This window comes from Brachyhypopomus gauderio, chromosome 20, assembly GCF_052324685.1.
Source record: "Brachyhypopomus gauderio isolate BG-103 chromosome 20, BGAUD_0.2, whole genome shotgun sequence".
Classification (NCBI taxonomy): Eukaryota; Metazoa; Chordata; class Actinopteri; order Gymnotiformes; family Hypopomidae; genus Brachyhypopomus; species Brachyhypopomus gauderio.
Genome location: NC_135230.1, coordinates 3,861,103 through 3,876,547, shown reverse-complemented (window position 1 = coordinate 3,876,547; position 15,445 = coordinate 3,861,103). Strand labels below are relative to the sequence as shown.

General features: G+C 40.5%; 1 protein-coding gene across 5 annotated transcripts in view; it reads right to left on the bottom strand.

Annotated features, from left to right (window-relative positions):
- Positions 1-13,495, bottom strand: part of LOC143484158 (uncharacterized) — a 37,499-nt gene extending 24,004 nt beyond the window's left edge. The window contains exons 1-5 of one of the 5 annotated variants that reach the window (XM_076982750.1): positions 13,295-13,495; positions 5,980-6,050; positions 5,042-5,086; positions 2,933-3,056; positions 1,802-2,004 (exon numbers count right to left, since the gene is read on the bottom strand). In XM_076982750.1, coding sequence (XP_076838865.1) covers positions 1,802-2,004; positions 2,933-3,056; positions 5,042-5,086; positions 5,980-5,997 — 390 coding nt within the window. In that variant the 5' untranslated portion in view covers positions 5,998-6,050; positions 13,295-13,495. Of the gene's footprint in view, positions 1-1,801; positions 2,005-2,932; positions 3,057-3,250; positions 4,616-5,041; positions 5,087-5,979; positions 6,051-13,294 lie in introns of those variants that run through there. The other 4 variants (XM_076982749.1, XM_076982751.1, XM_076982752.1 and 1 more) reach the window with 4 other exon arrangements.
- Between the last annotated feature and the right edge of the window lie 1,950 nt (positions 13,496-15,445).

Sequence of the window (15,445 nt, the reverse complement as noted above, 5' to 3'; positions counted from 1 at the left end):
AAATGGGTAAGCAAACTATGATGACTTTCACCTTGATAGTTTAGCTCGGCTGTATTCCTAACCAAATTGCACAGTAGGGGCGAGAACGAGTTTTCAAACCTGTGAATTACAAATCGTACGTGTGTTTACATGGATGCAGCCACGAAGTCGCCAGGTCTGCTTCATGGAAAATTCATTTTTAGGAACGTAAAGTGTTACCGGAGCGGAGCTCGGAGCGGTCGTTTTCTGCATGGTCCTAGCGCTAGATTCGTCACTATTTAAATATTTCTTTTTAACCGTTAAAACTGCAGAGGACCAAAACCGGCTTTTGAAAAAGTCCCCCCCAAATAACGTCCGTGAGGTTAAATGTACTAAATGTTGGCTTACATTTCAAATATCATGTTGAGCTGAATAAACATGTTATCAACCCCTTTTAATGTACAGTATGTAGGCTTACAAATTCATGTTTAACTGAATAAACCGTTGAACACGAGTAGCCTACATTTTATTGAGCATGTTTTTTTTCTTCAAGTATCAAAGTAGAACAGCTTTCTCAAGCAGTCATTGATGCATTTTGGAAACAGGAGATGAGCCCCTGGTCTAATGCACCCTCTGTATTAAGAAACCCTATCTCAAAAACTGACTTTTAGTCATTACTTGGGTAGCATGCATATGAGCCATTTTAATATAGATTAATCTAGATTAATCTAGATTAGTTTTAAGATTTCAGTGAGACTAATCTAGATTTTAAAAAAATTATCTATGCCCGCCCCTAATTTTTACTAAGGAAAATAAAAATAGTAACGCACAGTTACTTGGATAAGTAACTTTAATCTGATTACTGGATTATTACTCGTTACCGAAAAAAGTGGTTAGATTAGAGTAACACGTTACTAAATAACGCGTTACTGACATCACTGACAAAGGCGGAGGTAGCGGTCCTGCTGATGGGTTGTTGCCCTCCTACGGCCTCCTCCACGTCTCCTGGTGTACTGGCCTGTCTCCTGGTAGCGCCTCCAGCCTCTGGACACTACGCTGACAGACACAGCAAACCTTGCCACAGCTCGCATTGATGTGCCATCCTGGATGAGCTGCACTACCTGAGCCACTTGTGTGGGTTGTAGAGTCCGTCTCATGCTACCACGAGTGTGAAAGGACCACCAACATTCAAAAGTGACCAAAACATCAGCCAGAAAGCATAGGTACTAAGAAGTGGTCTGTGGTCCCCACCTGCAGAACCACTCTTTTATAGGGGGGGTCTTGCTAATTGCCTCTCATTTCTACCTGTTGTCTATTCCATTTGCACAACAGCAGGTGAAATTGATTCACAATCAGTGTTGCTTCCTAACTGAACAGGTTGGATTCACAGAAGTGTGGTTGACTTGGAGTTATATTGTGTTGTTTAAGTGTTCCCTTTTTTTTTGAGCAGTGTATAAATATCACAATACATATGACAAACTACATAACAGACTACTAAAACTTCTGCATGGAGATTACTGTTGCTTCAAAAACTTTATAACTTTAAGAACACACACTTTATTCAGTGTGAATATTATACTACTACAGTATGACAAAGTCAACTGCCTGTCTCTTGCCATGACAACAGAACTAAAATGTGTTGGTTACAACATAACAAGCTTGCAGCATTTACATGAAACTCAGCAGATATTAAGCATTTAAAAAGGAGCTCTGATGACATAGCTGCTTATATGCTAACTGACATATTTCAAATACATTGCTGATTAATTAATTATTACTAATGACAATAATTAGTATTAATTATTAACTACATAATTAATACATAATATTATGAAAGACTCACCATGCTGGAGAATCCACTGTTCATGGCCTCCTCTTTGTCCGTCAGTTCTCTCTGGTAGGGCCCAAAGTGTGTACCGACCGCAATAGTCTGACCCTTGTTAAACACTCCCAATCCAGCTTCAGCAATACTGGACTTCCGAACCTCCAGACCAGAGGGAAGTGTTTCTCTGGCTCGATCTGTGACCCCCACAGGAACAGTTGTACCTGGGAAGATGACAGGTGAATCGTGAACTTCACATGTATCGTTGAAATAAGATTGCTGCTCCTGAGAGTCTGGAATAGCAGGAGACAAGAAAGGCAAAAACTGATACACAGAAAGACCTCATTTAAAGATATAACAGGTAGACTGCTAAAGCTTTAACATTAGGGCACTACAATACACAATAACAGTACAGTTAAACTGAAAATGTGATGTGCTAACAATAATTGGAAAATCGTACATGACTGTCAAGACAATAAAAGTCTGATGAATTTGGACAAACAAAATTGCATGTCAAACAGTTTTCAGTGCAGGAGAATGAGATGGAAATGTCTGGTTTGGTGCACCACTCCTTTAGTGAGGAAGAGTTACACCCTCAAACACTTTTTGATATTTGATGCATCAGATTTAAAATGAAAAACTAAAGCAGATATTTTTATTTTCATAGTCAAACTGAAATTATGATACTACTGTACAAGAAATGAAGAAAAACAAAAGAGTGTAAGATGGCCACGTAATATTCAGTGATGATAATGATTCTAAAAAGGCCTATGAAGAGTAGACCAATCAGAGGGCAGCGAATGGGCAATCAGGACTTAATATGATTGGGGTTAACATTTAATTTCATAGGTCAAATTATTCCTCGAATCTTGCAATGTGTTTATCATGCTTGTTCATATCACGATGAATGTACAACTTATCGCTCAGAATTAGTGGAAGATTGATCAGTCCACTGAACTTCAGCATGTATAACTGCATGCGTTTGCGTGTGTGTGTGTGTGTGTGTATGTGTGTGTGAGAGAGAGAAGACGGTTCCATTAGATACCTCTTGCAATATACACTCATTAGTGAGAGTACAACAGAGCCCAAGATTGGATTAACACTATACACACAAAGGTTCAATACTCACACCCGCCACATTTATATGCTAACCTGACGTATGGGATCTGGGCTTCTTCTGGACAGTTCCATTCTGGTGGTCCATAGGGGTGCTGAGGTGCACAAAGACTGATGTCCCTCCCTCATCTGCAGTGGTACAGGCCTCTGTCTTCACATCCTTATAGACGTAATGATCAAGGAACAAAACTCATGAAACAAACTCAGAGGGAGTTGAATTTTGCTGTTTGCACACTGTAAAACCCAATAAGCTCTGAAAACTTGTAAAAGAAATAAATAAAACAAATACATTAAATAACATTTCATGACCACCTTTTTAATCTACACTTACTGTTAATTTTATTGTTTGTTTACCATGTAAGAGGTCTTTGTAGTTCTATGATTAAACACTGTAGCCATTTGTTTCTCTACATACTTCATCCTCCTTTCACACAGTTTCTTCAATAGTCAGGACACCCTAAGGACCACCACAGACAGATATTATTTGGGTGGCGGATCATTCTCATCACTTCAGCGACATTAACATGGTGGTGATGTATTAGTGTATGTGGTGCTGGTGTGAGTGGATCAGATAGCAGTGCAGCTGTGTCACAGATGGACTGAGAGAAGTTCACCACCCAAAAATAGTTGTGTCCAGAGTAGGGGTGCACGATATGGACTAGAATTGCGATGTGCGATAACATTATTGGATATCCCGATATCGTCGTGAACCACGATAAATTAAGATTAAAATACAGAAATGTAGTGTCTCTCTGAACAGCAGCACGTTAATTTGTTTTGTTTTTTACTGTGTAATGAATCCAGAATAATTCTATTTTGCAGGTTTATTCCGCACACCTCACGTGAACCTCCGCAAATGGCGGAAGTGTTTAATCTTGCTGTGTCACATTCTTTGCAATGTTGTCCGAAACGATATGTAGGCCTAGTACAGGAGTGGCCAACCTGCGGCTCGTGAGCCACATGCGGCTCTTTGCCTGGTTTCATGCGGCTCCCCAGCCGGTCCACTCTCACCTGCACTAACGGTGTGTGTCGTGGCCCGGTTACCTCATCAGCTCTGAGGGCGACACACTGATACATCTTCGTGCTGCGTGGTTTGTTTACAAGCCTAGCGAGCCGCTAAAGCCTGGTTTATACTTTCGCGAGTGACATAGTGATTCCGCACACCTCGCGCGAACAGTGGAAGCGTTTATACTGTAGCGTCGGTCCAATGGGGGACGACGCTAGCTACCCATGAGCCCCTGCGGCTCCGAGATTGTCATGTAATGTCAATGCTCATGTGATTATTGATTATGTATGTGAATATCTGTGCTGTTTAATGTAAGTTGACCCATGTCTGTTTATGTAGTTGTAGTTCTATGATTAAACACTGTAGCCATTTGTTTCTCTACATACTTCATCCTCCTTTCACACCATTTCTTCAATAGTCAGGACACACTGGGACCACCACAGACAGGTATTATTTGGGTGGCAGATCATTCTCATCACTTCAGCGACATTAGCATGGTGGTGATGTATTAGTGTATGTGGTGCTGGTGTGAGTGGATCAGATAGCAGTGCAGCTGTGTTACAGATGGACTGAGAGAAGTTCACCACCCAAAAACATGCAGTCCAGAGTGACCAACACATACTGTACAGCAACAGACGAGCCATCATTTCTGACTATAACTACAAGGTGACCAAAATGTCCACCAGCTGCTCTGTGCTGGTCCTGTTGGGGTCCTGAATGGGTGAAAGGGGGAGAGTGTGTAATTGTGCAACTACAAAGTGCCCCTACATGGTAAACAAAACTGACATAATGCACAGTGAATGTTGAAAACATGTGTGTTAATAGTTTTCAATTAATTAAGTGACTGAAAATTACAATCATACATACATGGAAGAGGATTAACTCTTGAATAATGACTATGCTGCAAATAATATTGAATAGACAATTTTGCCCTGGCATCTAAAGACACAGAACATAACTTGCATTTCCACTCCATTTAATGATCTAGTGATACGTAATACATAATTGGCATCATTCTGACCTAAAAAGCCCAAACTATTGTTCATTACAATAGAGTTGATAAAGAAGGCTATACTTCCAGACAGCAATGATTTGTCGCTACAAATGAGTACAAAAACTGACAAAGACTGTTCCTTTACCTCAGTTAACTGTTGTGGAAACTGTTGGCAGAAGTCAACATGAACCTGCAAAAGATTAAAAAAATAATTAATTATTAATTGTTTCAGTGATTCTAGTTGGTAATGTCCCATAAAATGAATGCCATCTCTACTTATTAAAAACAACACTCAAAAATATAGACGCAAGTGGTGATTGTGAGTTCACGCAGGAAAAGACCCTACAAGAGGGCCTCCTAAGAGGACCAAACGTTGTTTTGAGCAAATGATTGACCTTTGATATGAATGAATGAACTGTTCTTTTTAATGTCAATCTTACTTATGAGGCACTAAAGGCCCAAAAGAAATTGTATTGGCAAAATGATTCAGATCACTGAACTAGATCACATGTATTTTATGTAAGCAATACTTTTCAGTCAGTTACAGTCTTTGGTTAGTAGACATAAATAAAATAAGACATCTTAGAGAATTAAATGGTTACTTGCTGGTCAGGCAGTGTACGTTTTGTCATAAGATGCAATTCCAAAGTTATTTAGCTCATTGTTCTGAATCATACAAGGTCCATTACTTGTTTGAATTGTGCATAGCAGGATTGCAGCACGAGTTTTGATGATTTTAGAGGTTTTTGTATACTGTAGCGACCCCCGTCATACCTCACAAGAACCTCAATCTCTAAAAGTGTTTCAGATTAGGAGTTGATCACTTAGGCTACATGGTTTATGAGTTATAGTAATATGGGTCATATATGGCCACAATGATGTAATGGAAAAATGAACCAACCTGAAAACTTAAAAATTCACATGCCATGTTTACTATCTAATATCCAAACGCCTTCTATAAAGAGTAATATCTGGACTCCAAGGCGTACAAACAGGCATATAGGATAGCAGAATGGAGGTTGGGTGATATTTTATACTGATAAACCCATCAACACACACTGACTCCTTTACCTACTAACTCACCTCTTCACAAGAGCTCATTTTCCCAAGTGTCAGACAAGTAAGCCACCTTCTTTATCCAAGGTTATTTGGAACTGAAAATGATTATATATAAATCAAATGTACAAATAATTTCAAAATACATCATGCAGAACCAACACATACTGTACATTCTATTTCAAGCTCATATTTCATTAACATAGTACTTCATACAATGAACAAACATAGCGGCATGCAAACATCTGGACTCCACTGGTCACAATAGTGATGGGAAGAACGATACTGGTGCGTAAACACTGTGCCGAGCGCACGAGAGTGAAACCCCGTATTGGAGCGTGTATTGCTTTAAACAAAAATCACGTGACCGATACAAGAAGCGTATCGTTTGGATGTGCAGCGCCAAATTGTGTTTATAAGGAAACGAACTGTATCGGCATGTCGCGGGTTTGTTGGATGGAGTTTTACTGTTACTTTTAGATTTTGTATTTTTGCCCTCACGGATCGAACCAGAAAATTTTCCACTGTCTGGAATCATTTTGATCTTTTGACGCCAAATAAGGTATTGTTTCTCCTTTGGACATTATTTTTTATTAAATATGTTTGTACTCTTTTCTGGTAAGGGTTTTTAATTGTATTCATAAAAAGTTACTTTTTATTTTATTTTATTGTAGGTGAAGTGTCAACTCTGCTCCACGGAGCTGTCTTACATCAATAAGAGCACTTCATCAATGCTGAGGCATTATAGAGCTCGGCATGGCAATGAAGAATCAGCACATACTGGTGAGAGTACCACAGGTGTGTTAAAAATTGTAAACTTGTCAGTACTTTAATAAGGCAAAAAAATGTCCTTACATTTCCTAACAAGCAAGCTGTGGATTAGGCTGTGATCAACATGATCATCAAAGACTGTCAGCCCCTCTCCATCGCACATAGATATTTATGCACACCATCTTCGTCTGTACCCTGTGAAAGAGTTTTTTCTAAGGCAGGAGAACTTGTATCTAAGAGGAGAAATCGCCTTGGACCCAACACACTTCAAAAACTTTTGTTCCTCAATAAAAATACATAAATTAATGAATTTCTAGTCATTTTTTTGTGTTTTATATTATTTTTCTTTTTCATTAATGAAAATCCTTACATAAGTTGCACATTTTAGCTGAATTTTATTAGACAAATTTGCTATACTTTGCAGTTGGTTTAGCCTTTACACAAGGTTTTAAGCAAATTTTGGACTAAAAAAATTGAGCTAATGAAATTATAAAATGATGAGATCATATTTTAAGTAAACGAATGTCGATTAAATATTTCACGAGTTGATGTGTTTTCAGGATGCTTTTTCAACTTTTCATTTTGTTTACCTGCAATGATATTATAAATACTGCAGGGGTCACTATTGAGTGACCAACACAGTGTCAATACTGTGTCAACACAGTTTGTGTAGTGTCGATACACTCCTTGAGGTATCATCTTCTCATCACTAGGTCACAATTCCTGTTATTTTCCATGGTTAAGTGATCCTAAGAGGAGTGGATCTCTAAAACGCATCAAATTAAGATGAAAGACTTTGTACAGTATTTCAACAAGTTTACTGTATTATTGTTCTGTATAATTTCAAAGTGAAATATTTTTCAAGTTAGGACAGGCTAAAGCCTGGTTTATACTTGATGCGCCGCGAGCGGCGCGAGGGTCCGCGCGGCGAAAATGACGTAATCGCTGTGGCTCCGCCCGTGCGCGAGGGCCTCGCGGGCCGTCAAGCACCTCTCGAATTTTGTAACTTCGCGCGCGCCGCGCTTCAGCGCGATAGACAAAAGTCATGTTTGCCGGGTTCATACACCTATACAAGGTGGAATTAAAGCACTTGTACGTCACTTTAAAGGTCCATTTCAATATTTCCCAGCACGTTAAACTTAATTAAGTTAAATATTTATACATATACTCGAAATGAATCGAAATAATTCGCTTTTTTATCACATTATTTAATGGTTGTTTATTTTCAAAACGCCCAGACGTTAACGTCTTCACGTTCTCTCATGTTTCGTCCTGGAATTACAAGAGGCTCGTATTTGTTAACGTATCGTTTAGGACAACACTGCAAAGCCATAATTACGTTTGATGCCAGATGTGTATATATACGGTCTCTGGTCAGGTAAAAATGTTCTTTCACCGGTTTTGCAACGAGGCTGAAGTTGGTTACTTATTCGCAGTTTGAGATTCGTTTGGTTACTTATTCGCAGCTCCGTATTCGGCGGCTGAAGTTGGTTACTTATTCAAAAAGGTTATGTTCACGATGCGTGTTTGCTGCGCACTTTGTTTAAAAGCGATAGATTAAACTTTACATTAAACGAGCGTAGGAGCACACATTTAAAAGGTTATTGTTTCCCATACTGATTTTGTGAATGTAAAAAATAAAAATAAAATGAAAGCATTTCATTTGTAAAATGGTTTCTATTTCAAGTCGTTTCAATTGTATGCAGTTTGTACATGATGATTGAATTCGTCAACATTTCTAACGTAAGGAAACATATTCTTAGAGTTGAAAACTAAAAACACAGTAATGCTGTTCTAGAACACAAATAATCGGAAGAAGAAATACCAGCACACAACATGGCATATTGAGCAGTGGGCAGATAGGTGAACGCATTTTAAAGGGGCAGTTTCAGAGGATTATTGAAAGCCTTATTGATGGTGGGCCAGAGAAATAACAAATGCATCATGAAGAACAGGTCATTCCCTAAGAGAGGAACCTGATTTTAGCCTGATCCAACATCATTTTATACCTTAAATCTAACTGGAAACACGGCATATTGAGTAGATAAGTGCACAGAGAGCGCACTGAAATGGTTCAGAGGGGCAATTTCAGAGGTGTGCTGTATGCCTATAAGGCGTCGGGCCAGACAAATAACACATGCATCATACATAACTAGTGCCTATATGTATGAGCAACCTGATTTTGGCCTGGCCCAGAATCATTTTATGCCTCAAATCTAACTGGAAACATGGCATATTGAGTAGTTAAGTGCACAGGTGAAATGGATCAGAGGGGCATGTTCAGAGGCCTGCTGTATGCCTGTAATGTCTTGGGCCAGGCAAAACTCAATTGTATCATACATAACTAGTTCCTATATGTAAGGGAAACCTGTTTTGAGCCTGGCCCAGAATCATTTTAGCCCTCAAATTTAACTGGAAACACGGCATATTGAGTAAAGCGCAAAGGTGAAATGGGTCAGATGACCAAGTTCAGAGGCCTGCTGTATGCCTGTAATGTCTTGGGCCAGGCAAAACTCAATTGTATCATACATAACTAGGTCCTATATGTATGAGGAACCTGGTTCTGGCCTGGCCCAGAATCATTTTATGTGTCAAATCTAACTGCAAACATGGCATATTGGGTAGTTAAGCACAGGTGAAATGGTTCACAGGGCCAAGTTCAGAGGCCTGCTGTATGCCTGTAATGTCTTGGGCCAGGCAAAGCTCAATTGTATCATACATAGCTAGTTCCCATATGTATGAGGAACCTGATTTTGGCCTGGCCCAGAATCATTTTAGCCCTCAAATCTAACTGGAAACATGACATATTGAGTAGTTAAGCACACAGGTGAAATGGGTGATACGGCCAAGTTCAGAGGCCTGCTGTATGCCTGTACTGTCTTGGGCCAGGCAAAACTCAATTGAATCATACATAACTAGTTCCTATATGTAAGAGAAACCTGTTTTTGGCCTGGCCCAGAATCATTTTAGCCCTCAAATCTAACTGCGAACATGGCATATTGAGTAAAGCGCATTGGTGAAATGGGTCAGACGGCCAAGTTCAGAGGCCTGCTGTATGCCTGTAATGTCTTGGGCCAGGCAAAACTCAATTGTATCATACATAACTAGTGCCTATATGTATGAGGAACCTGGTTCTGGCCTGGCCCAGAATCATTTTATGTGTCAAATCTAACTGCAAACATGACATATTGGGTAGTTAAGTACACAGGTGAAATGGTTCACAGGGCCAAGTTCAGAGGCCTGCTGTATGCCTGTAATGTCTTGGGCCAAGCAAAACTCAATTGTATCATACATAACTAGTGGCTATATGTATGAGGAACCTGGTTCTGGCCTGGCCCAGAATTATTTTATGTGTCAAATCTAACTGCAAACATGGCATATTGGGTAGTTAAGCACACAGGTGAAATGGTTCACAGGGCCAAGTTCAGATGCCTGCTGTATGCCTGTAATGTCTTGGGCCAGGCAAAACTCAATTGTATCATGCATAACTAGTTCCCATATGTATGAGGAACCTGGTTTTGGCCTGGCCCAGAATGATTTTATGCTTCAAATCTAACTGCAAACATGGCATATTGGGTAGTTAAGCACAGGTGAAATGGTTCACAGGGCCAAGTTCAGAGGCCTGCTGTATGCCTGTAATGTCTTGGGCCAGGCAAAACTCAATTAAATCATACACAACTACTTCCTATATGTATGACGAACCTGGTTTTGGCCTGGCCCAGAATCATTTTAGCCCTCAAATCTAACTGGAAACATGGCATATTGAGTAAAGCGCACAGGTGAAATAGTTCAGAGGGGCAATTTCAGAGGCCTGCTGTATGCCTGTAATGTCTTGGGCCAGGCAAAACTCAATTAAATCATACACAACTACTTCCTATATGTATGACGAACCTGGTTTTGGCCTGGCCCAGAATCATTTTAGCCCTCAAATCTAACTGGAAACATGGCATATTGAGTAAAGCGCACAGGTGAAATAGTTCAGAGGGGCAATTTCAGAGGCCTGCTGTATGCCTGTAATGTCTTGGGCCAGGCAAAACTCAATTGTATCATACATAACTAGTTCCTTTATGTATGATGAACCTGATTTTGGCCTGGCCCAGAATCATTTTAGCCCTCAAATCTAAATGGCAAAATGGCATATTGACTAAGCGCACAGGTGAAATGGTTCATGAGGTGGATTTCAGAGGCCTGCTGTATACATGTAAGGCATTGGGCCAGGCAAATAACATATGCATCATACATAACGCTTTACTATATGTAAGAGAAACCTGATTTTGGCCTGATTTTGAGGGCTAAAATGATTCTGGGCCAGGCCAAAAACAGGTTTCTCTTACATATAGGAACTAGTTATGTATGATACAATTGAGTTTTGCCTGGCCCAAGACATTACAGGCATACAGCAGGCCTCTGAACTTGGCCATCTGACCCATTTCACCTTTGCGCTTTACTCAATATGTCGTGTTTCCAGTTAAATTTGAGGGCTAAAATGATTCTGGGCCAGGCTCAAAACAGGTTTCCCTTACATATAGGAACTAGTTATGTATGATACAATTGAGTTTTGCCTGGCCCAAGACATTACAGGCATACAGCAGGCCTCTGAACATGCCCCTCTGATCCATTTCACCTGTGCACTTAACTACTCAATATGCCATGTTTCCAGTTAGATTTGAGGCATAAAATGATTCTGGGCCAGGCCAAAATCAGGTTGCTCATACATATAGGCACTAGTTATGTATGATGCATGTGTTATTTGTCTGGCCCGACGCCTTATAGGCATACAGCACACCTCTGAAATTGCCCCTCTGAACCATTTCAGTGCGCTCTCTGTGCACTTATCTACTCAATATGCCGTGTTTCCAGTTAGATTTAAGGTATAAAATGATGTTGGATCAGGCTAAAATCAGGTTCCTCTCTTAGGGAATGACCTGTTCTTCATGATGCATTTGTTATTTCTCTGGCCCACCATCAATAAGGCTTTCAATAATCCTCTGAAACTGCCCCTTTAAAATGCGTTCACCTATCTGCCCACTGCTCAATATGCCATGTTGTGTGCTGGTATTTCTTCTTCCGATTATTTGTGTTCTAGAACAGCATTACTGTGTTTTTAGTTTTCAACTCTAAGAATATGTTTCCTTACGTTAGAAATGTTGACGAATTCAATCATCATGTACAAACTGCATACAATTGAAACGACTTGAAATAGAAACCATTTTACAAATGAAATGCTTTCATTTTATTTTTATTTTTTACATTCACAAAATCAGTATGGGAAACAATAACCTCTTAAACGTCTGCTCCTACGCTCGTTTCATGTAACGTTTAATCTATCGCTTTTAAACAAAGTGCGCAGCAAACACGCATCGTGAACATAACCTTTTTGAATAAGTAACCAACTTCAGCCGCCGAATACGGAGCTGCGAATAAGTAACCAAACGAATCTCAAACTGCGAATAAGTAACCAACTTCAGCCTCGTGGTTTTGCATGGGTTTTTTATTCTCCACTGCCACCTATCGTTTCGGAGAACACTGCAGCGACGCTCGCGACGTTCGCGAAAGTATAAACGCCTACACCGCTCGCGCAGGGTCGCGCGAGGTGGGCGGAGCCGCGCGCTACGGTCGCTCGCGAAAGTATAAACCAGGCTTAAGAGATTAAAAAATAATAATTTTACCAAGAGGTTAAATAGCTTGTTAACACTATGGCTTGGTCAGTAATTGTTAAGGCCAATCATGTACTTTTTACTGAAAATATCCATCAAGAAAATGGCTGTAGTAGACTCTGGAGTAGCTGTGCATTGTTCTACCCTACAGTGTACACATCTCAAATAAATGTTTACAAGCTGTGGTGACAAAGGTGAGGTTCAGTGCTGACCATGCATGATGCCTGAACACAGTAATAAAATATTAAACGTCATCTTTAACTTTATGCATTTTGGATATCTGGTCATCTTACTCACATAAATAATCACAGGAATAGACGTTTTAACTATGGAAACCCAAACATTTTCATGTTGCTGTATGAAATACATTACTGTATATATAAACGATGTATGATAACCGTGTTAAATTATTTCATGGTTTCATAATCATAACGTATAACTGTATAACCAATACATGTTATCAATCAGCAGTTCAGTTAGAGTAACTAGTGACATTTATTCAGTATCTGGTTCGTTCACCATTAACGTATACCGTACAAATAAGGCAGAATCCTAAAGAAAACGTTTAACATCTAAGGTAAAAGAAAAGATAGTTTAGTTATGTAGTCAACTGTTAGTGAATGAACTCGACAGTCCAGTATCTGCTGAATCAAATTAGAAACTCAACTTCCATTATTGTTCTGAGGAAACTGCAGCTACTGACACAACAGCTGTGACTCGGCTAACCGCGCTAGGAGAGCCAGCTCGCTAACTTCAGATTAATGTTCTTGGTGCTTTAAGCAGAACCCATCTCCAACAAAACACGACTAGTTCCTGATACTCCGCTCATGTCTGTTTGAACATCCTTTCAGGACAGTGTTGTGTAAAGACGGCTAGCCAGGTAGATGAGCTGAATTATCTAACTAGCTACCTACCAGGTCCGCTAAATCTTGGTCAGGAAAACTGAGGTGACTGGTGCTGGCGGCGAGATTTAAGGTGCGTTTATATTCGCAGTTCGGTTCCCTCCGGACCAAAGCAGCACATTAAACACCGTGGCGTTTTAGTCCGGGTTGGTTTAGCGTTCACTAGTGATGTAACATTTGAAGCGACGCATCGGAGCCTGTATCGAGCAAAAAGGGGCGTGCCAGATGAAGCCCCGGTTCGAGGCGTGTGTCGTTACCGTAAAAATCACGTGACTGATGACAAACGAGGCCTCGGATTCTGTGGGCGACGTCATCGTTTCATTTTGAGTGTCACAACCACATAAAGCGGGTTTGAGCCACAGACCCGCACTCACCCATATCCGCAGAGTACAGCACCCACCCACCCGCGAACCCGTGGCTATTTCAAAGTTAAATCTGTACCCGGCCGGACCGTTAATATTCTACCCGTTACCCACCCGTGCCCGTGAAAAATCACACAAATCGAAAGTATTCCTATAGAGCACTTTATTTTTCAATGCGCCTCTGAAAAAACGCAGGGCCGGCGACACGGTAACTCGATGTAATAAGCCATGATAACTATCTTATATCTCATGGTTGTTATTTATTATTTGTTCAACTTCTTTCTTTACTTTTTATTAGTGATCACCGTTAATGGCGTTAACGCCGAAGTGTCATGTGACTCCAAGCGAGCTTCCAATTGGCTGGTGACGAAAAGTTGCTGAGCCAAATTGCTCAGGCGAGCCAGCGCACACGGTGAGATTTCGGGCACGCGTGCCAGAAAATATCAAACACGTAGATAAATGTCTCACAGGCTCAAGAGGCAGAGAATTCTGTCTCAAGCGTCCGCACACGGCGAGCAACTAGCTGAGCAAACGGGCACGCGTGACCGTTTGCTCAGCTAGTTGCTCGCTGTGTGCGGGGGGCTTACGTTCGCCCCCCCGAAATTTTCTGATGCCCCCTCACTGTATATGTTCTAGCGCCGGCCCTGAAAAACGTCAGTACAACACAAAATAAAATCTAAGGTTGCTGTGCTGGAACAGTATTCCTATCTAAAAGTAGCAACTGGTAAAACACAAGAAAATGTATGTAGCCAACCGGTGCCATAACACATAACATAATGCAAAACGGGAGGGAACAAATGCCAGTATAACAACTAAATAAAATCGTATAGGTTCACAAATCTATCCTAGGTTACTGTGCAGGAACAGTATATCGTCCACAGTCGCAGGTTTGAGCTGCGTTCTGCGCTCTTGGATCACAAAACCAGCGGAGGAAAAATCTCTCACTCGCAGCGCTGGATGCGGGGATGGAGAGGACACTTCGGGCAGTTGTTGCCAGGTTGGGGAAATCGTCTTGGTGTACTTTCCACCACAAAAGAACATCGAACGATTCGTCCTTAGATGGCCCGTATTTAACTTACCCGCCCGCATACCCACCCGTTAAATTGCGGTGCGTGTAAAACCCACCCGTTTCAGCATCTATTTGCCTGTACCCGTACCCGACCCGGTGCAGGACTCTAGTTTGAGCCTTGCGGAACCTTGGTGGGTTTTAAGTTGGTGTTGTGAGAGGTGTGCATTGGTTAATTAGTTAGAGTTAGTGGTTAAAGTTCTGTTATAAAATAGATTAGATCAGCTATTATTTATTATTCATATTATTATAGACTTTAAGCTAGTTGTAAGCTAGGTAGACTTCTAAGGCGTCTAAGAAAAGGAATCGACTCAACCCCAACACTGTTAAAAAGCTTCTTTAAAAAAAATAAAATCAGTAATTTATTTGTTCCATCTGTTGCAGTTTCCTGTCTTTCAGTTCCATAAGCACTCTTGTACTCCCAGTTCCACAAGCATTTATTTTAAGTATTTATTTTACTTGTTCAACATCACATCACTCAAATAATAATATTTCCATGTAAAAACACACTTTTATATTCATTGGGACGTGGCAAAAATATTTTATTTTATACACAGACATTCCAGTTTTCTCTGACTCAGAATTAATTGAGTCTGTTATATATCCTTTTGCACAGCAGGTGTCACTAGTGAGAACGAGTCAACGAGGTTTCGGGTAATGAACCTTTTGGTGAACCTTTTAGATGGAAAGCCCCATTGGTTCATGAAGCCTCGTTTTGCCATCACTACACAAAAG